We start from the raw sequence: 20,459 nt of genomic DNA, 5'->3' as shown, positions 1-20,459 counted from the left end.
ACACAACTTATTGTGGGAAGCTTGTGGAAGGCTACCCAAAACGTTTGACCCAAGTTAAACAATTTAAAGGCAATGCTACCAAATACTAATTGAGTGTATGTAAACTTCTGACCCACTGGGAATGTGATGAAAGAAATAAAAGTTGAAATAAATAATTCTCTCTACTGTTATTCTGACATTTCACATTCTTAAAATAAAGTGGGGATCCTAACTGACCTAAGACGGGGAACTTTTAGGATTAAATGTCAGCAATTGTGAAAAACTGAGTTTAAATGTATTTGGCTAAGGTGTATGTAAACTTCTGACTTCAACTGTATGTAGCCTCCATCTCCTGACTATCTTCATTGACATTTTCATTCATTATTTTCAGTATAATATTGTATCTTTGCATTATTTTGGCTACATATTTCAATTTTCTCAATGATAAATGGGAGATTTACTCACTTTTCTGCTGAGTAAAAAACTAGGCTATACAGCTTCGTTGCGATACAGTGCTGGGCTGTTATGATAATGTATATACCTCTGCATGTTTAAAGGATTTGCGACATATAGTGCAAAGGCCAAGCTTTGTAAAGCCATTTAAAGCCTTTAACATAAAGTGTGTAATGTAATGACAGCATGATCAGAGATAGCATGGAAGTTTTCTTTGGCAACAACAGCAGAAAACTAACATGTAAACCGGTGCTCTCCCATCTCCAGAGCGTTTTACCAGGAGTGCCAAAACGTCCCGAGAAGCACCGGTCCTGTCACAGCTTGTCTTCACTCCTCACGTCAACCCGACCATGAAGGACGGATGACACTTCGGAGACCCGGACCCCTCGCCTGGATGAACTGACCTAAGGCGATAAATGTTCACTCCAATTTTGTTTTGCGAGTTTCATTGGAACATGCGAGTGCCAGCGGGATGAAGGAAGCAGCGTGGAGTTTTCTCCTGCTGTGCGCGTGCACGCAAACCGTGTCCGTGGCCGGGGTCCAAGGCTCGACAGTTGCCCCAACGGACACAACAGCATCCACCTCTGCTCCTGTTACCCCCACTGACGACCAAAGCACAGGACTGGTGGTGAGGGGAAATGCGGAGGCGTATAATACCCTAGGGCTATTTTATTATTCATTCGGCATGGATTATTTATTTCAGCAAGTTGCTATCATTAGTGAAAATAGTCACAAAAAAAAGAGTGAAATAATGAATAGGAAAAAAATGTGAATACAAATTCACTACCAAAGTGATAAATCATATGCCCTTATCGGATTTTGTATCATACACTTTTTTCACTTGACATCGTTGCCTGCAAGGCCATAGTGTTGAGCAAGCCTATATGTTTTATTGTGAAACTGGGCCATCATGGACATGGAGCTGTACCTTCACAGAATTAGTCTAGATACTGTACATACACACTTTGAAGAGCAGTCAAACTCTGATTTTCACTTATCTAATCTTCACTTAGCTTAGTGATCTCTTTGCCCTCTCAAAACGTCCACTTCTGCTACTCAACATATGTCTCTAAGCAGCACAAATAACGTTTTAGGACTGACCTACTACAATGCCTCTCAATGCAATGCCTCTGTTTCCTGTCCCAGGATTGGCTGACCAGGTATGGCTACCTCCCGCCCTCAGACCCCTCTACTGGACAGCTACAGGCCTGGACAGCTGTCACTCATGCTGTTAGAGCCATGCAGAGGTTCGCAGGCCTCGAGGATACAGGAGTTGCAGGTGAGAAAATAGAAATAAGGTTGGGAAAATTAGGTTGATTATATCCATCCTCTCTGTGTTGCTCTCTCTCACTCCTCCGTCTCTGTCTCTTTTTATCTCCCGATCTCGCTTTCTCTCTCTCTCTCTCTCTCTCTCTCTCTCTCTCTCTCTCTCTCTCTCTCTCTCTCTCTTTCACTCCTGTGTTACTGACCTATTGTTGACCTCCTCTCTCTCTGTCCTCTCTCAGATGAGGAGACACTGGCTCTGATGCGAGCCCCACGATGTTCACTGCCAGATGAAGGGGAGGAGCCAAAACCACTGGCCAATCAGCTCCAGGAGGGGCAGAGCCTGAGGAGAAAGAGGGCTGTGACCACATGGACACGAAGGAACATCAACTGGAGGTTCATTAGACTACTTCTCACTATTCCTCCATCATCTCTGTATCTCACTAATCAACCCATTGTCACTTTCACTCTCAATACCTCTCTAATTCTCCCTAGGTTGCGTTCATACCCCACCTCCTCCTCCCTCTCCCGTGAGACGATTCGCTCCCTGGTGTTTTACGCCCTGAGGGTGTGGGCGGACCCAACCCCACTGGAGTTCCACGAGGTCAGTCTCTTTCCCTGGATGTGTTAGTTGAATACAAAGATTACCCCCTCTTTCTCTCGCTCTCTCTCTCTCTCTCTGACCTCACTTCCTATTAATCCAATACCAGGTGGGAGGCTCAGAAGGGGCAGACATGCAGGTGGACTTCCTCCATGGTTTCCATGGTGATGGATACCCCTTCGATGGGGCAGGGGGAGCTGTTGGCCACGCCTTTTTCCCCTCTGACCCTGCTAGAGCGGGCGGAGTACACCTGGATGCTGAGGAGGAGTGGGCGTTCCGCCAGCCAGGTGAGTGACAACAAAAGAACAGCAGAGAGCGGTACTGGGGGATTCAAAGGGCCCGATTCCAAATCAAACAGTAGATCTGAAAGTTAAGGGTAGGTATTCGTATTGCACTGATAGCCCTCTGGTAAGGTAGGTGGAATTTAAGTTTGAGTCTCCACTGAGGTTCACAATAGAAATGGGTTTGGATGTACGTTTTCAATTTGGAGAATGTTATGGACGCAGTCAACACACTACTAACAATCGCCCTAATCTGAACCAACCCCCCTCCCCCACCTCACCCCAGCCTCTGAGGGTACTGACCTGTTCACGGTCCTGGTGCATGAGTTTGGCCATGCCCTGGGTTTGTCCCACTCGTCTGCCAGGCGTTCTGTGATGAGACCCTACTACCAGAGCCCCGTAGGAGATCCTCTACACTACCGCCTGGGGCCCCACGATCTGGAGCACATCACCAGGCTCTACGGTCAGTGTCTGTGTGTGTGTATATGTGTGTTTGTGTGATTGGTTCTGAAACGACGGTGTTGTGTTTGCAGGTAATAGAAATCATCTCATGGTCACAGACGTTCCCCGGTTGGCTCCTGAACCTCAGCTGCGGCATCGCGACAGGCACGGACACCGACACAGACACAGGTACTGGCACACTTCAGACACAAGGACACAGACAGGGAAACAAAAGAGGATAAGGGTTAGCCACTCAACAAATAATACTCTCTCGGCCTTCCCTCCCTCCCTCCCTCCATTTCACTCCTGCCCTCTCTGCTGCTCGCTCCTTCTCTTTCAGACATTCTGTAGACCGCTGTAACACTAGCTTTGATGCAGTGGCCAACATTAGGGGAGAGACGTTCTTCTTTAAAGGTGAGTGTGGTGTAGGTAGGCTGCCTGTTGGTTGGGTTCTGCTGTGACTATTGTCCCCAGGTTCCCTCATTATTCTACTGGCATCATCGCCCCCCGGTGGATATAACCACGATTACAGGGCTGTGTACTGAACTCATCTCTGTCTCACCTCTTGTCATCTTTCCTTCACCCCATCGTCCTTTCTCTCGTTCTACCTTTCCTACCGTGCCTTCCTCCTTTCTGTTCCTCACCTCGCTCCCGCACTCCTTCACCTTCTACATTTTTTTTCTTCCCTTTCTCATCTGTCACCTCCTGACCAACCTCCCTCTCTGGCAGGGCTGAGTATGTGGCGGGTCAGTACTGGGGGGCTGGTGTCGGGCCGGGGGGCCTCGGTGAGGAGGCTGTGGGGGGGTCTGCCCCCTAACCTGCCCCCTCTGCAGGCTGTGTTGGAGAGACACTCGGACCACGCCATCATCTTCATCACTGGTAGGTAACCTCTGACCCCAGCCACCCCACACACTAGACCTCCACACAGATAGCTCTGTGTAGAAGTTGCCCTAAGCCACAGATCTAGGATCAGTATTCCATCCCTGACTCCTAACCTTAACCATTTAGAAGGGAAATGATAACCTGACCTTATATTGGTCTGATTATTCTACTCCACATAGCATCACAATGCATCAGTGACACATTATGAACAGAGGAGAATAAGTGCTACTCAACTGACTAAACTGTTCAAGTTTCTCGATTGCTTGAGCACATTTGTCAAAATGACAGTCAAAACATTAAATACATTACACAAAATCAACTACCTCCATCAAAACATACAGCCTGTTATGTCATGAAAAGTTTTTCATTGAAAAGTCTACACCTGCATTGCTTGATGTTTCGGGTTTTAGGCCAGGTTTCTGTACAGCACTTTGTGACATCAGCCGATGTAAGAAGGGCTTTATAAATACATTTGATTGATTATTTCAATCAATCGTTACACAATGGCCCAATAAATACTGACTACAACACATCCTAAGATGTTTTTTTACCCTTACTTTACATGGAAAGTGACTGAGAACACATTCTCATTTACAGCAATGATTTGGGGAATAGTTACAGGAGGATGAATGAGCCAATTGTAAACTGGGGATGATTAAGTGACCATGATTTTGAGGGCCAGATTGGGAATTTAGCTTGGACACCAGGGTTAACACCCCTACTCTTATGATAAGTGCCATGGGATCTTTAGTGACCACAGAGAGCCAGGACACCCGTTTAACGTCCCATCCGAAAGACAGCACCCTACACAGGGTAATGTCCGCAATCAATGCCCTGGGGGATTGGGATATTTTTTTAATCCAGAGGAAACAGTGCCTCCTACTGGCCCTCCAACACCACTTCCAGCAGCATCTGATATCCCATCCAGGGACTGACCAGGACCAACCCTGCTTAGCTTCAGATGCAAGCCAGCAGTGGGTCACAGGGTGGTATGCTGCTGGCCAATGGCTAACCCTCTTTTGTAGGTCTGTAACATTGGTTGATACTATAATTATAGTATGCACCATAAAAGGTAAGTAAACATATTATCACAGCATGGGCTGTATTCTTTTTTCCTAAAAAGGATTTTACCAAAGATGACCAATTGTAAAGTAGATGGAGGGAGTCAGGAAACAAGTGCAGTTAGTGAATTTAATTACGAAGAACATGGAACGATACAAAACAAAGGAAGCGTTAAACATGGAAACATAAACAATACTGCCTGAGGGGTGAATACGATGGAGTGCTTGATAAAGGTTGAGTAATCAGGGAAGTGATGAAGTCCAGGTGTGTCTGATGATAAAGCACAGAAATGTGTAATGATGGGTTGCCAGGACGGGTGGTTAGTAGACCGGCGATGTCGAGTGTTGGAGAGGGGGAGTAGACGTGACACCAAAGCAGAAACAATGTCACTCAAGAGCATGAATATCCAGAAACAAACAGCTTTATTTGACCTTTTTCCATTTTAACTGAGAGCTGAACTATCTTCCTTTATGGGCCCCTTTACCGCTCCTTTGTCCTTGCCCTCAGCCTCTTACTTGGTCCATGCTTGCATTCAGCTACTCAGAGGTAACCTCTTTAATACATGAATAAGGACTGATTGCAGATTGAACAATTGTTCAAAGAAGGTTTGCACCCGTGCAGAAGAGGTGCACATTCATGGGAGTAATTTGTATCAGCTGTGACCAAACGTTTCCATTTTGTTTGTCATTTTTTGCTCAACTGAGTTGTGCAACTTTTGTAGAGAGTTGTGTTTACTGTTTTGCAAAAATGTGCTTAGCTTTTGCAATGTGAAAGCAATGAGAAATGACTTACTGAAGAATACTGTTGTGCTCATTAGGTTATGATGGAGATCAAATGTTTATTTTTTATTTTTTTATTTCACCTTTATTTAACCAGGTAGGCTAGTTGAACAAGTTCTCATTTACAACTGCGACCTGGCCAAGATAAAGCAAAGCAGTGCATCACAAACAACAACACAGAGTTACACATGGAATTAACAAACATACAGTCAATAATACAATGGAAAAAGTCTATATACAGTGTGTGCAAATGAGGTAGGATAAGGGAGGTAAGGCAATAAATAGGCCATTGTGTCGAAATAATTACAATATAGCAATTAAACACTGGAGTGATAGATGTGCAGAAGATGAATGTGCAAGTAGAGATACTGGGGTGCAAAGGAGCAAAATAAATCAAATAAATAACAGTATGGGAATGAGGTAGTTGGATGGGCTATTTACAGATGGGCTATGTACAGGTGCAGTGATCTGTGAGCTGCTCTGACAGCTGGTGCTTAAAGTTAGAGAGGGAGATATGAGTCTCCAGCTTCAGTGATTTTGCAGTTCGTTTCAGTCATTGGCAGCAGAGAACTGGAAGGAAAGGCGGCCAAAGGAGGAATTGGCTTTGGGGGTGACCAGTGAAATATACCTGCTGGAACGCGTGCTACGGGTGGGTGCTGCTATGGTGACCAGTGAGCTGAGATAAGGCGGGGCTTTACCTAGGCGACGAATATGAAGCGAGGGCCAGCCAACGAGAGCATACAGGTCACAGTGGTGGGTAGTATATGGGGCTTTGGTGACAAAACGGATGGCACTGTGATAGACTGCATCCAATTTGCTGAGTAGAGTGTTGGAGGCTATTTTGTAAATGACATCACCGAAGTCAAGGATCGGTAGGATAGTCAGTTTTACGAGGGTATGTTTGGCAGCATGAGTGAAGGATGCTTTGTTGCGAAATAGGAAGCGATTCTAGATTTGATTTTGGATTGGAGATGATTAATGTGAGTCTGGAAGGAGAGTATACAGTCTAACCAGACACCTAGGTATTTATAGTTGTCCACATATTCTAAGTCAGAACCGTCCAGAGTAGTGATGCTGGACGGGCGGGCAGGTGCGGGCAGCAATCGGTTGAAGAGCATGCATTTAGTTTTACTTGCATTTAAGAGCAGTTGGAGGCCACTGAAGGAGAGTTGTATGGCATTGAAGCTCGTCTGGAGGTTAGTTAACACAGTGTCCAAAGAAGGGCCAGAAGTATACAGAATGTCTGCGTAGAGGTGGATCAGAGAATCACCAGCAGCAAGAGCAACGTCATTGATATATACAGAGAAGAGAGTCGGCCCGAGAATTGAACCCTGTGGCACCCCCACAGAGACTGCCAGAGGTCCGGACAACAGGCCCTCCGATTTGACACACTGAACTCTATCTGAGAAGTAGTTGGTGAACCGTGGCGAGGCAGTCATTTGAGAAACCAAGGCTGTTGAGTCTGCGCCGAATACAACAGGTGTAGACCTTAGTTACATACGCCGAATACAACAGGTGTAGACCTTACAGTGAAATGCTCACTTAGTAGCCCCTAACCAACAATGCAGTTAAAAAATATATATAAAAATAAAATATGAGTAAGAATAAGAAATAAAAGTACCAAAAGAGAGCAGCAGTAAAATAACTAGCGAGACTATACACAGGGCGATAGAGTCAATGTGTGGGGGCACCGGGTAGTTGAGGTAATATGTACATGTAGGTAGAGTTATTAAAGTGACTATGCATAGATGATAACAACAGAGAGTAGCAGCGGTGTAAAAGAGGGTAGGGAGGGGGGTCAATGCGAATAGTCTGGGTAGCCATTTGATTAGATGTTCTGGAGTCTTATGGCTTGGGGGTAGAAGCTGTTTAGAAGCCTCTTGGACCTAGAACTTGGCGCTCCGGGGCCGCTTGCCGTGCGGTAGCAGAGAGAACAGTCTATGACTAGGGTGGCTGGAGTCTTTGACATTTTTTAGGGCCTTCCTCTGACACCGCCTGGTGTGGAGGTCTTGGATGGTCAGGTCTCTGACCTTTTCCCTATAGGCTGTCTCGTTGTTGTCGGTGATCAGGTCTAGCACTGTTGTGTCATCTGCAAACTTAATGATCGTGTTGGAGTCATGCCTGGCCGTGCAGTCATGAATGAACAGGGAGTACAGGAGGGGACTGAGCACAACACCCCTGAGGGGCCCCTGTGTTGAGGATCAGCGTGGCGGATGTGTTGTCATTAAAAGTGTCTTAGCAATCTAGAAAAAACGAACATGATTCTAGTTTCTCTCTCCGCCCATATTCATATACCCTTATGAATTGTAAACCAAACCTGAACCTTGAGAAGACTCTTTATTGCCTCTTTCTGTTTTGTGTTTTAGAATCCCAGTTTTGGCTGTTCAATGACCTCTCTCTCCAGGAGGGCTACCCCCGCCCGCTCTCAGCGCTGAGGAAAGGGGGAGAGACAGAGGGAACGGGAGGAGAGGAAGGAGAGGAGGAGCAGGGCCTGATGTGGGACCCAGAGGAAGGACCAATGTGGGGGGACATTGGAAAAGGGGAAGCAGGAGGAGAGAAAGAAGAGAGTGAGACCTGGACCGAGCTCATCAGAGGAGGAGTGAACGGGATTACGACAGAGAGAGACGGTGAGAGCGAGAGTGAGAGAGAGAGAGATGAACGAGGAAAACAGAGACTGTGAGATTCTATGAAACTGACTGTGAAAGATTATATGTGAGACACCTCACATAATGTACAATACTGTACATGTGTGAATGTATGTCAAAAAAAAAATATTACATAGTATACATAGTATTTTCAAATGCACAGCCCAAACAAGTACTTTTATTTTAATATTTTAATGGTTATTTGTAAAAACCAAATAGTATACCAAAATGTATTTCAAAGTATTTCAAAATACTTATTTCAAATACCATTTTGAAATACCTGGTTTAAATGTATAGGAGTGTATTTGAGTCAGTGTATTAAAACAATACTTGTTTTGAAATGTATTGAAAAGTAATTGAAATACCAGGTCTGATCCCTTCCTCAGGCTCCATCTACCTCTTCAAAGGAGATTCATATTGGAAGTTCCCCTACCCAGCCTCTGTCCCAGAGGTAGGATACCCTCGATCCCTGGCCACCGATTGGTTGGACTGCCCTCACCCCTCAGCACCTGTCCTAGACGACTTCTCTCGCTCTCTGTCTCCCCCTACTGGACGGCAGGAGCTCCGTGAGAGGGGGAAGGAGGAGAGGGGGAGAGAAGAGAGGGGTGGCCAGAGCGGCCATGGCCTAGACAGAGACACAGACACAGACAGAGAGGGACTGCAGCACTGGCCCTGCACTTGCCTGAATGGAGCAAAAGTTAGCAGCGTGAGCATGACTTCGTTCATATGTGCCCTGCTGTTGACTCTCCTCTCCCTGATAACTGTGTGGTGTTAGGCTACGTCCCAATACTCTCGACGGCGTCCTCCTCTCACCCCCTTCTATCCCATGGCTACGTCCCAATACTCAACAATGGCCTCCCCCTTTCTCACCCCACCCCCCCCATTCCCTCCAGGTTGTGGCTGCTGTTGTCAATGGTGCTAGGCCCTTTCTCACCTTCCACTATGACAAAGTTTACCATGCACCCTTACAATCCATTCCACATACCTACCCTTAGGTCTGTGGTATAGGGGATGGGTTAGGAGAAGGTGGGAATTTGGGACACAACCAAGATGTCCCTACACCCCAAAGGAGGAATGTTTGTCCTGGACATTTCAGATGAATTATGAACAGTTATCTGCTGTTGGTGTACCTCTTTGTCTGTCTGTGAAATGTATCCATTAGCACCTTGTTGTACAGCCTACACTTGATGATTTCAGAACGTTTTATCTGACCAAATAAAATAAAACAACTCTTGCCTTCAGTTTTCATTGTTAAACCATAAACGCAGATGACTAATCTATATTTTGATACTAATAGCAATACACATCACCATTAGGTTCATAGTCACCATCAAAATGTGCCTCTTGGGGTGCTGCCCTATAGGTCCTTGACCAAACAAACTATAAATAATTAATAGTTGTAGAGGTCCAATGGTTTAATCTTGCTGTCACTGGGGTAGTTTTGGAATTTCCCTGCACCCTAGCGTTCAGCCACATGCCGATTTGGGTAACTTCAGTATTACGTAACTTGGGGAGAAACATTATATTAAAACACTCCACATCTTACCTCTGTATAAATTGGTGTTTCAGCTTATTGACAACCAAGGCTTCATTCTTGCTAAGAACTTACTTCTCTGAAGGCTCAGTTTACCTTGATCTACACGATGTGTGTCCTCTACTTGGCCTCTCTCCTTGCTCTGTTGTCAGTGGGAACAGCAGTACCGGCACCAAAGGATTGTGGACATCTGGTGAAACTGCTCGCATCGGAAGACCAACATACTGTGAGTACATCGCCTATCTATAGAGTGGACCTCAATAGAGGCCCACAGTGGTATTGGGGTATGTTAGAAATAGTGATGATTTCCAATATGTGAACTGTATTGTATTGACTCTAATGGAATTTAAAAGACATTTGACTCCAACTTATAGGCAGAATACAGCCTCTGCCCTCAGGCACTGTGCTTCACAGACAAATAGTGATATAAAAGGGAAATGTGTGAAATTAAATGACAGACCAATACATTTTCCCACAGATCTTTGGGAAGTGGATCTTCATCGAGGGTTTCTCGGACCATGAGATGTTCAACGCAATACTGAGAAAGACCAACAGCTCATGGATTGAAATCCTTCCCACTTCACACACCGAGACGGTCCTTTTGAACCAGGGAAACTTGATGTAAGTGATAGTAACTCTCTACAGCCTTGTCTCTAACCACTTGTCATGTGTCATTTGACACAGTAGCTATGCTATGTGAATAGACATTCTACAGCTCTAAGAAAAATATCTTTCTAGTGATTATCTCATTTCTTCTGCCAGTGATGGAAAATGTCTTGACTCCTCTGCCAACATGACCTTTTCCAAAAACATTTTTCAAATCTCACGTAAGTCAAACATTATTGACTGGCAGGCCATCCATGATCTGATAGAAAATATGCTGTTAAATTACTGTGAGTTACTGTGTTTTTTTTCTTACATAGAGAATAATGTAACTTCCACTGGACACCTCCTACTATCCTGCCCTGACTGTCTCGTCATGGACTTCAATACCACCATGGGCGAAGTGCATATCCGATGTCTCTATATCTTTGGTAAGTGTGTGTGTGTGTGTGTGTGTGTGTGTGTGTGTGTGTGTGTGTGTGTGTGTGTGTGTGTGTGTGTTTTTTTGAGATCCCTCCAATGGCCAGAACCAACATTTACCCAACAAATATGTGGAAACCTTGGTCAATCAAGTCAAAGACTCAACCAGTTTCTTTCTTCTTCTATTTCCAGGGAAGACCAGGACACTGCTGGAGGCAGAGTTGAAACAGTTCCGGGAGCAAGCAGAATGCCTCCAGTATCCTCAGCCTGCACAGTATTCCTATGATGGAGTTACAGGTCATTATTAACCCTAACCTATTCATCAAAAGAACACCAGGCAACATTTAGTATTATGGTGGTAGGGTTGAAGAAAAATATATAACAAATATATACTGTATATTTAAAATAATATATATATTTACCAAAAAATATATATAGGGGATTGGAAATTATGCAGACAATTACATTGATAGAAGCCACATTCTACATGCAATATTAAAGCTTAAAAAAGGTTATTATTAGTTTACGTTGTCATTCATCAGTTTAGAATAGATCCCTGTTGGCCGAGTCCTGTGTTCATTTAAACCTTGTCCAAGTTCTCATTAACGTCTCCTCTCTTCTCTCTGCAGAGTTTTGCACTGAGAAAAAGGAGAGCTCACACATTGTTGAGTCACAAGATGAAAAGGATGGTTCACAGTGATATGGCTTCTGGGGATGGAATGGTTGCGTTAATAAAGTGGTGCACTCTCATACTGACTGCTTGTTTTGAAATGCATCCTCATCCATAAACACAGTGAGCACGCATGCAAACAGGCAGACACACACTCCCTGTTCTACCTCCTTAAATATGTCATATATCATCAGGGACCGGGGTAAACAACACCGGACTCATCACACTTTCCTGAGGAGTACCATTGTCAACTTCAAACCACGTTGACAATTCTGACCCCACCCTCACCCATATGACTCGATCGAACAGGAAGTCCATGATCCAGTTATACAGACGTCCCCCAATGCCCAATGAACGCCAGGGTTGGTAATTTACCTGTCTTATATCAGCTCATCTGTGCTGAGGTGGTATGGGTGGAAGTATTCAAGGTGTGTCCTTAAAAACCAATGTGCCAATTTCAATCAGCGCTACTGGTGATATTAAAGACTCACCTAAAGCTGGTCTCAGTGGTAACGCAATTGGTTATGGCATCGACTTTGCCAGCAGAAGCGCACAGTATCCTGATCAGTAGCCTATAACCAATACTTGATTAAAATATCACACGCAGCAACAACAAAAAAAGCCAACAGACATTGTTTTTTTCTTTATATTGGACATTATTTTTGTCCATGCAGCTTGTGTGGACTCTTTGGGCCTACATGTTTGTTATAACTAGGCCTATTGTAGGGTTACTGTATACTATTCAATATATGAATAAGACAAACACCCATGCGCAGCTCCAAGGCATTCTTAACTCAAATACTTCTGCTAAGTATCAGAACTCAGGATAAGACCCAGATGCAGACAGCTAGAGTCACAGATGTTTAGTGACTCGGGGGGCAGGCAAAAGACAGGTCAACGGTAGGCAGAGGTCCGTAATCCGGGGCAGAGTCCGTAAGGCACAGAACGGCAGGCAGGCTCAGGGGCAGGCAGAGGTTCGTAATCGGGTCAGAGTCAGGCAGGTACACAATGGCAGGCAGGCTCGGGATAAGGGGCAGGCAGAATGGTCAGAACCGGGGAAACTAGGAAACAGAATCTTGAGAAAATAGGAAGACTGGAAAGCACACTGGTAAGACAAGATGAACTGGCAAGAGACAAACAGGGAACACAGGTATAAATGCACAGGGGATAATGGGAAAGATGGGCGACATCTGGAGGGGGTTGGAGACAAGCACAAAGACAAATGAAACCGATCAGGGTGTTACACTAAGTTGAACTCGAATTCAAATTGAGAGACTGAAAAATAGCTTCTATCTCAAGGCCATCAGACTGTAAAACAGCCATCACTACCACAGAGAGGCTGCTGCCTACAAACAGACTTGAAATCATTGGCGACTTTAATAAATTGATCACTAGTCACTTTAATAATGCCACTTTAATAATGTTTACATATCTTGCATTACTCATCCCATATGAATATACTCTATTTCATACCATCTATTGCATCTTGCCTATGCTGCTCATTAACTGCTTATATAACTGCTTATATAACTGCCATATATTTATATGTATATATTCTTATTCCATCCCTTTACTTAGATTTGTGTGTATTAGGTAGTTGTTGTGGAATTGTTAGATTACTTGTTAGATATTGCTGCACTGTCGGAACTAGATGTCCAAGCATTTCGCTACACTCGCAATAACATCTGCTAACCAAGTGTATGTGACCAATAAAATTTGATTTGATTTTGAAATCACGCAGTTCCACAATTGCCCAGTAGGTGGGGTTGAGACCGCACTGAGACCGGCGCACCTCAACTGTCGCATCACCTTTTTAAGGAAATGTTGTAGGCTAACCAGGGGTTGTCATGTATGTCAATCTATTTTATGAAGAGATAAGGAAGTGACTTTCAGGCTTTTCATCATAGAATGTCCTTGGCGCTGTCATGGAGTAAACGCGAGAAGAACCTGAGTGGACTATCACCTGTGGATTCATTTGAACGGCAGCACTGTTTTCAGCATAAACCGAAGTCAGACGGAAGTTTTCTATTGACAGTTTGAGAGATGAGATGAGGCTCACCCATATGAAACTTGGATGTATTCTGGCTTGTGCTTTTCTCTCTCTAACCTGGTTTACCGCTCATAATGGAAATGGTAAGGTGTTGCACATGTCACACTATTCTGTTTACATGATTATGTATTAGGCTACACACTTTTCTCAAAAGGTTAAACCTTGTACATAACTGAATTCAGTTTTCTATTGTTTTCAAATGGTAATATTTGAAGCTAAATACGTGATAAATTGAACATTATAAACTGGGTGGTTCGAGCTCTGAATGCTGATTGACTGACAGCTGTGGTATGACAAAACATTTATTTTTACTGCTCCAATAACGTTGGTAACCAGTTTATAATAGCAATAAAGCACCTAGGGGGTTTGTGGTATATGACCAATATACCACGGCTAAGGGCTGTGTCCAGGCACTCCGATGCATTGTGCCTAAGAACAGCCCTTAGGCGTGGTATATTGTCCATATACCACACCCCCTCGTGTCTTATTGCTTAATTATACAATAGGTGGGTCTAATCCTGAATGCTGATTGGTTAAAACTGCATTCCAGCCGGTGTCTATTCCACAAGTTACCACTGGCTAAATCTATGACATTAAAATGCCTATTTACTCTGTTCCATCTGACTGCGCAATCAGCTGTCTCATCAGCCCAGCCAGGCAATTTATAAACTTGGTCTCCACTATAAAGAGCATCTAGACATCACACATTTCTTTTAGACTAACATTTAGTGTTCAAAAGCAGAGATTTGTATTAACCTTGCTGTCTGTCTCTCTGATATTTGCAACATTGTTTCAATATTCAAATTCGATCTCCAGGATGAGACAGATAGGCAGGCAGCGTTTCTTAGCCAATCGAAATCATACATCGTCTGGGATCATTTTTTGGATATATACAAAGAAATGTCAATAGAAAACAGGTCAAACGAAACGAAGTACAGCTAGTTTGCAGTCTTTTCAGCTTCAGTTTGAAGTGATTGTGTTAGCTGTGTTGTTGGCTAGCTCCTCTGAACAACAGTGTCCTGACAAGTGAGCACATTTTCTATGCCAGGAAAAATTGCGCCTCATCAAATAAAATTTGATTGGTCCCATACACGTGTTTAGCAGATGTTATTGCGGGTGTAGCGAATTGCTTGTGCTGCTAGTTCCGACAGTGCAGCAATTTCTAACAAGTAATATCTAACAATTTCACAACAAATATCTAATACACACAAATCTAAGTAAAGGAATGGAATTAAGAATATATAAATACATGGATGAGCAATGGCAGAGCGGCATAGACTAAGATACAGTAGATAGTATAGAATACAGTAAATACATATCAGAAGAGTAATGCAAGATATGTAAACATTATTAAAGTGAATAGTGTTCCATTATTAAAGTGGCCAGTGATTTCGAGTCTGTGTATGTAGGCAGAAGCCTCTCTGTGCTAGTGATGGCTATTTAACAGTCTGATGGCCTTGAGATAGAAGCTGTTTTTCAGTCTCTCGGTCCCTGCTTTGATGCACCTGTTCTGACCTCGCCTTCTGGATGATAGCGGGGTGAACAGGCAGTGGCTGGGGTGATTGTTGTCCTTGATTATCTTTTTGGCCTTCAGGTGACATCAGGTGCTGTAGGTTTCCTGGAGGGCAGGTAGTTTGCCCCCGGTGATGTGTTGTGCAGACCACACCACCCTCTGGAGAGCCCTGCGGTTGTGGGCAGTGCAGTTGCCATACCAGGCGGTTATACAGCCCGACAGGATGCTCTCAATTGTGCATCTGTAAAAGTTTGTGAGGGTTTTATGCCTTCTTCATCTCACTGTCTGTGTGGGTGGACCATTTGTTTGTCAGTGATATGTACGCCGATGAACTTAAAACTTTCCACCTTCTCCACTGCTGTCCCGTCGATGTGGATAGGGGGGGGGGGGGGGGGGGGGGGTGCTCCCTCTGCTGTTTCCTGAAGTCAAGGATCACCTCCTTTGTTTTGTTGACGTTGAGTGAGAGGTTATTTTCCTGATATCACACTCCCAGAGCCCTAGCTCATTGTTATGGATGTATCCAAATACATGTCACTAGAAAACAGCTCAAACTAATGCAAAATCAGCTACTTTGCTGTTATTCTCGCTGGACTTTTTGACGTGACTGTAAGTTAGCCGTAGTTGGCTTGTTAGCAAGCAAGGGATATGAACGTTGCCAGCCAGTATGGCAATGGAACATTTAGAACGAACGACTGGGTTATGTCCATATATACAGAACAAAAAGACTGAACGACTGGGTCGTGTCTCTGGCAACCAAACCGATAGAACGAACAACCAGGCGGCTTGGGTAGCAACCCTAGATTTTTGTCGGGACTATATCTTGTGGAAGGATGAAATAGTATGAATAAATAAACATTTTATGAAAATATGTAAATGATAATTTGAATGTTAGTAAGCCATTGTATGAAAGTGATAATGCCCTCGAAGCCGTTGTTTGGAGGATACATTGGCACGGTTTGCCAATATAACAACACCCGTGCCATTATATCCGCCAAACAACGGCTTCGAGGGCATTATCACTTAATTGTAAATTGGGTGGTTCAAGTCCTGAATGCTGATTGGCTGACAGCCATGGTATATCAGAACGTATACCACGGGTATGACAAAACATTTATTTTTACCGCTCTAATTACGTTGGTATCCAGTTTATAATAGCAATAAGGCACCTCGGGTAGTTTGTGGTATATGGCCAATATACCGCGGCTAAGGGCTGTGTCCCGGCACTCCTTATTGCGTCGTGGATAAGAACAGCCCTTAGCCGTGGTATATTAGCCATATACCAAACCTCCTCTGGCCTTATTGCTTAGTTATATTCAATCATATAGGTCTACCTAGAATTTGAATGGTTCTCATCTAGATGTATTGCCATGATTCTGCAACACCAGGGACCGCGTTTATAAACATTACATAAGTACAAAATATACCCCAAAATGTGCGTGCGCCAGTTTTAATGCAAACGTTGGCATTTATCTTGATGTGAGAATGTGCTCACCTCCCTGCAAACCTTAGACCATGTGTAAGCACATCTGTTTTAGTGATTGAAATAATCATTGTATTGCAAGCTGGTAAGTAAATACAAATACAAATACAAATAAAAAACAGGAAAACATATATTAACAATTCAGCCATGAGTGAGAAAAGCGACAATCTGTTTTATAATTTTAGAATCTAAAATAATTAGACATAGGAATCTTTTTTCTATTTTATTTTCATAACCAATGCAGAATATATTCTCACCTTTTCTAGCCATGATATTCCCCAAGGACCCATACAACAAATAACCATGCACATCTCTCATTTAATTGGACCTAGTAGCCTGGTAAATAGATAGACTATATGTATTTCAAGTTTTGCAATATCATAGGCAGCATGGTTTATAATACCTGTAAAACAGTCTAATTTAAGAGCTGATATTTTATATTGAAGTAAGCCTATGTATCAAGTTTCAAGTTTGTCACGTGCACAAGTACAGTGAAATGTCTTTCTTGCTTGCTCTTTCCCAACAATGTAGTAATTAATATCAGTAGTACTATAAAAACAAATAGTCAAGTTGCACAAAAAACATAATTAGAAATTCAGCTTGTAAATAGAACTGTATACTGTAAGTACTGTGATTGCATTCTTTGACTAGCCTGCCCTACAATGTTTCAGAATTCGGACAGTCCATCATATTTAGGTTGAGGGAAAAGTCAATTTAAAACATTGGTGAATTAAAACGTTCTGCTGACAGGTCCACGACAATTTGCAATTGTTTTCTCGTTCAGAAACTGACAGTCATTTTCCAGATACAGAATAAATAACTGCTAAATATGAAAACATTCTGCCAACACATTAAATAGACCGATAGTTTAAGGAAAATATTTGACAGTATGGGTAGGCTACAGTAGGCCTATTGCTATGCGATAGGTGTCATGCCCTGACCTTAGAGAGACGTTTTATTTCTCTATTTGGTTAGGTCAGGGTGTGATGTGGGGTGGGCATTCTAGTTTCTTTATTTCAATGTTTTCTATTTCTTCGTTTTTGGCCGAGTGTGGTTCCCAATCAGAGGCACCTGTCTATCGTTGTCTCTGATTGGGAATAATACTTAGGCAGTCCTTTTTCCCTCTTTCATTGGTGGGATCTTATTTTTGCATTGGTTGTTATTTTGCCCTGCAGAACATCACGTTCGTATTTTGTTTTGTTGTTGCAGGTGTTCATTAAATAAATAAATAGAATGAACACGTACCACGCTGCGCTTTGGTCCACTTCTTCCCATGACGATGTCTACCTTGCACAACAAACATTACTTGGCTACTCAAAATCCTTGATCTGGCCAAACGCTGCGCCATGCTCACGGACGTTAGTTTCTTCTCTGCAATGAAGTATGTAGTGAAACAATAGAGCAGCAGAAGAATTCAGTTTGAATCATCAGGCAACAACAAATGCTTAATTTGCTCTCTCGTGGGGCTACCAGTGAAGCACACAGAGTGAAAGTCATGATGACTTTATACCATGGTACCAGTTTTACATGGTTTAATACTTCAAGATGGCGCTGCAGACGGCACCCCGACAAGACTAGGTTGATGAACAAATAAACTACCTCTACCCTCCGTTCTATTGGTGAACGTTCAATCACTGGAGAATAAAGTGGATGAGCTCCGCTCGAGACTATCCTAACAACGGCACATGAAAAACTGTAATATCCTATGTTTCTCAGAGTCGTGGCAGAATGAAGACATGGATATACATCTTGCTGCTTTTTCTAAGCATTGTCAGCATTGTCATTGACCGGATGGCAGACGCGGGTATGAAGAAGGGAGGAGGGGTACACAATCTCTAAGGAAGTTTCACATTTTTGCTCGCCTGAGTTACAATACATCATGATAAGCTGCAGACCATACTATTTACCAGGAGACTTTTCATCTGTATTTTTCCTAGCTGTCTATTTACCACCACAAACTAATGCTGGCACTAAGACCGCATTCAACAAGCTGTATAGGGCCATAGTCAAACAAGAAAATGCACACCCAGAGGCGGCGCGTCTCTTGGCCGGTGATTTTAATGCAGGGAAACTGAAATCCATTACCAGTATGTCACCTGTGCAACTAAAGGCGACAAAATTATAGATCACCTTTACTCCACACACAGAAATGCACACAAGGCTCTCCCTTTGGCAAATCTGACCATAACTGTATCCTCCTGATTCCAGTTTACAAGCAAAAACTCAAAAAGAAAGTACCAGTGATGCGCTCAATACGGAAGTGGTCCGATGATGCTAAGCTACAGGACTGTTTTGCTAGCACAGACTGGAATATGTTCCGGGATTCATCCGATAACATTGAGGCATTTACCACATCATTCACCGGCTTCTTTCATAAGTGCTTTGACGAAGTCTTCCCCACAGTGACCATACGTTTATATCCCAACAAGAAGCCATGGATTACAGGCAACATCCACACTGAGCTATTGGCTAAAACTGCCACTTTCAAGGAGTGGACACTTATGCGGAAGCTTATAAGAAATCCCTCTACGACCTCCGACAAGCCATCAAACAGGCAAAGCAGCAATACAGGACAAAGGTGGACTCCAACTACACCGGCTCTGACACTCGTTGGATGTGCGCAAGCGAAATGCCTTGTATGCTCGCTTCAAGGCAAGCAACACTGAACCATTGGTTACGAGGACGCATACTTGGAGCATGAACTAACCAGCTGGAAAGTGTCGACACCGACATTTTCAACCTCTCCCTGACCCAGTCTCTAATACCTACGTCTTTCAAGCAGACCACCATAGTCCCTGTGCCCAAGATAACCTATCTAAATGACTATCACCCCATAGCACTCACATCTGTAGGCATAAAATGCTTTGAAAGGCTGGTCACAGCTCACATCAACACCATCATCCCAGACACCCTTGACCCACTCCAATTTGCATAACACCCCAACAGATCCGCAGATGACACAATCTCTATTGCTCGTCACACTGCCATCTCCCACTTGGACAAGAGGAACACTTGTGAGAATGATGTGAGAATGCTGTTCATCGACTACAGCTCTGCGGTCAACACCATAGTGCCCTCCAAGCTCTTCACTAAGCTCAGGACTTTGGGACTGAACACCTCCCTCGGCAGCTGGATCCTGGACTTCTTTACGGGCCTCCCCCAGGTGGTGAGGGTAGGCAACAACACATCTTCCACGTTGACCCTCAACGGGGGTCCCTCAGAGGTGCGTGTTTAGTCCCCTCCTGTACACCCTGTTCACCCACGACTACGTGGCTGCGCACGACTCCAACACCATCATTAAGTTTGCTGACGGCACAACGGTTATAGGCCTGATCACTGACAATGATGAGACGGCCTATAGGGAGAGGTTTAGTGATGTGGCAGTGTGGTGCCAGGACAACAAACTCTCCCTCAACGTCAGCAAGACAAAGGAGCTGATTGTGGATTACAGGAAATGGAGGTCCGAGCGCACCCCTATCCACATCGACGGGGCTGTAGTGGAGCGGGTAGAGAGATTCAAGTTCCTCCGTGTCCACATCACTTAGAAATGAACATGGTCCGTACACAACACAGTCGTGAAGAAAGCACGACAAATTCTTCTTCCCCCTCTGGGCTGAAATAAATGGGCATGGGCCCTCAGATCCTCTTGACTGGCTGCATCACCGCTTGGTATGGCAACTGCAAGGCACCTGACCGTAAGGCGCTACAGAGGGTAGTGCGTACGGCCCAGTACATCACTGGTGCCCGAGCTCCCTGCCATCCAGGACACCTATACCCGGTGGTGTCAAAGGAAGGCCCTAAAA

General features: G+C 44.0%; 2 protein-coding genes across 2 annotated transcripts; both read left to right on the top strand.

Moving 5' to 3' along the window:
* Window positions 1-904: 904 nt before the first annotated feature.
* LOC120046989 (matrix metalloproteinase-17-like) lies at window positions 905-9,496 on the top strand. Its single transcript, XM_038992536.1, has 10 exons — window positions 905-1,060; window positions 1,579-1,711; window positions 1,938-2,091; window positions 2,191-2,299; window positions 2,406-2,583; window positions 2,864-3,040; window positions 3,111-3,207; window positions 3,359-3,432; window positions 3,748-3,897; window positions 8,773-9,496. Exons 1-10 carry the CDS (start codon window positions 905-907, stop codon window positions 9,159-9,161), a joined length of 1,617 nt encoding a protein of 538 aa, XP_038848464.1. The 3' UTR covers window positions 9,162-9,496.
* Window positions 9,497-9,846: 350 nt separating this feature from the next.
* On the top strand, window positions 9,847-11,693 carry LOC120048114 (saxitoxin and tetrodotoxin-binding protein 2). Its single transcript, XM_038993829.1, has 6 exons — window positions 9,847-10,146; window positions 10,399-10,541; window positions 10,683-10,747; window positions 10,844-10,954; window positions 11,136-11,240; window positions 11,573-11,693. The coding sequence occupies exons 1-6, from the start codon at window positions 10,030-10,032 to the stop codon at window positions 11,641-11,643; spliced, it is 612 nt and encodes a 203-aa protein (XP_038849757.1). The 5' UTR covers window positions 9,847-10,029; the 3' UTR covers window positions 11,644-11,693.
* The last annotated feature ends 8,766 nt before the right edge of the window (window positions 11,694-20,459 follow it).

Source organism: Salvelinus namaycush, chromosome 5, assembly GCF_016432855.1.
Source record: "Salvelinus namaycush isolate Seneca chromosome 5, SaNama_1.0, whole genome shotgun sequence".
NCBI lineage: Eukaryota > Metazoa > Chordata > Actinopteri > Salmoniformes > Salmonidae > Salvelinus > Salvelinus namaycush.
Note: the sequence above shows the minus strand (reverse complement) of the source record. Positions and strands in the feature narration are given on the sequence as shown.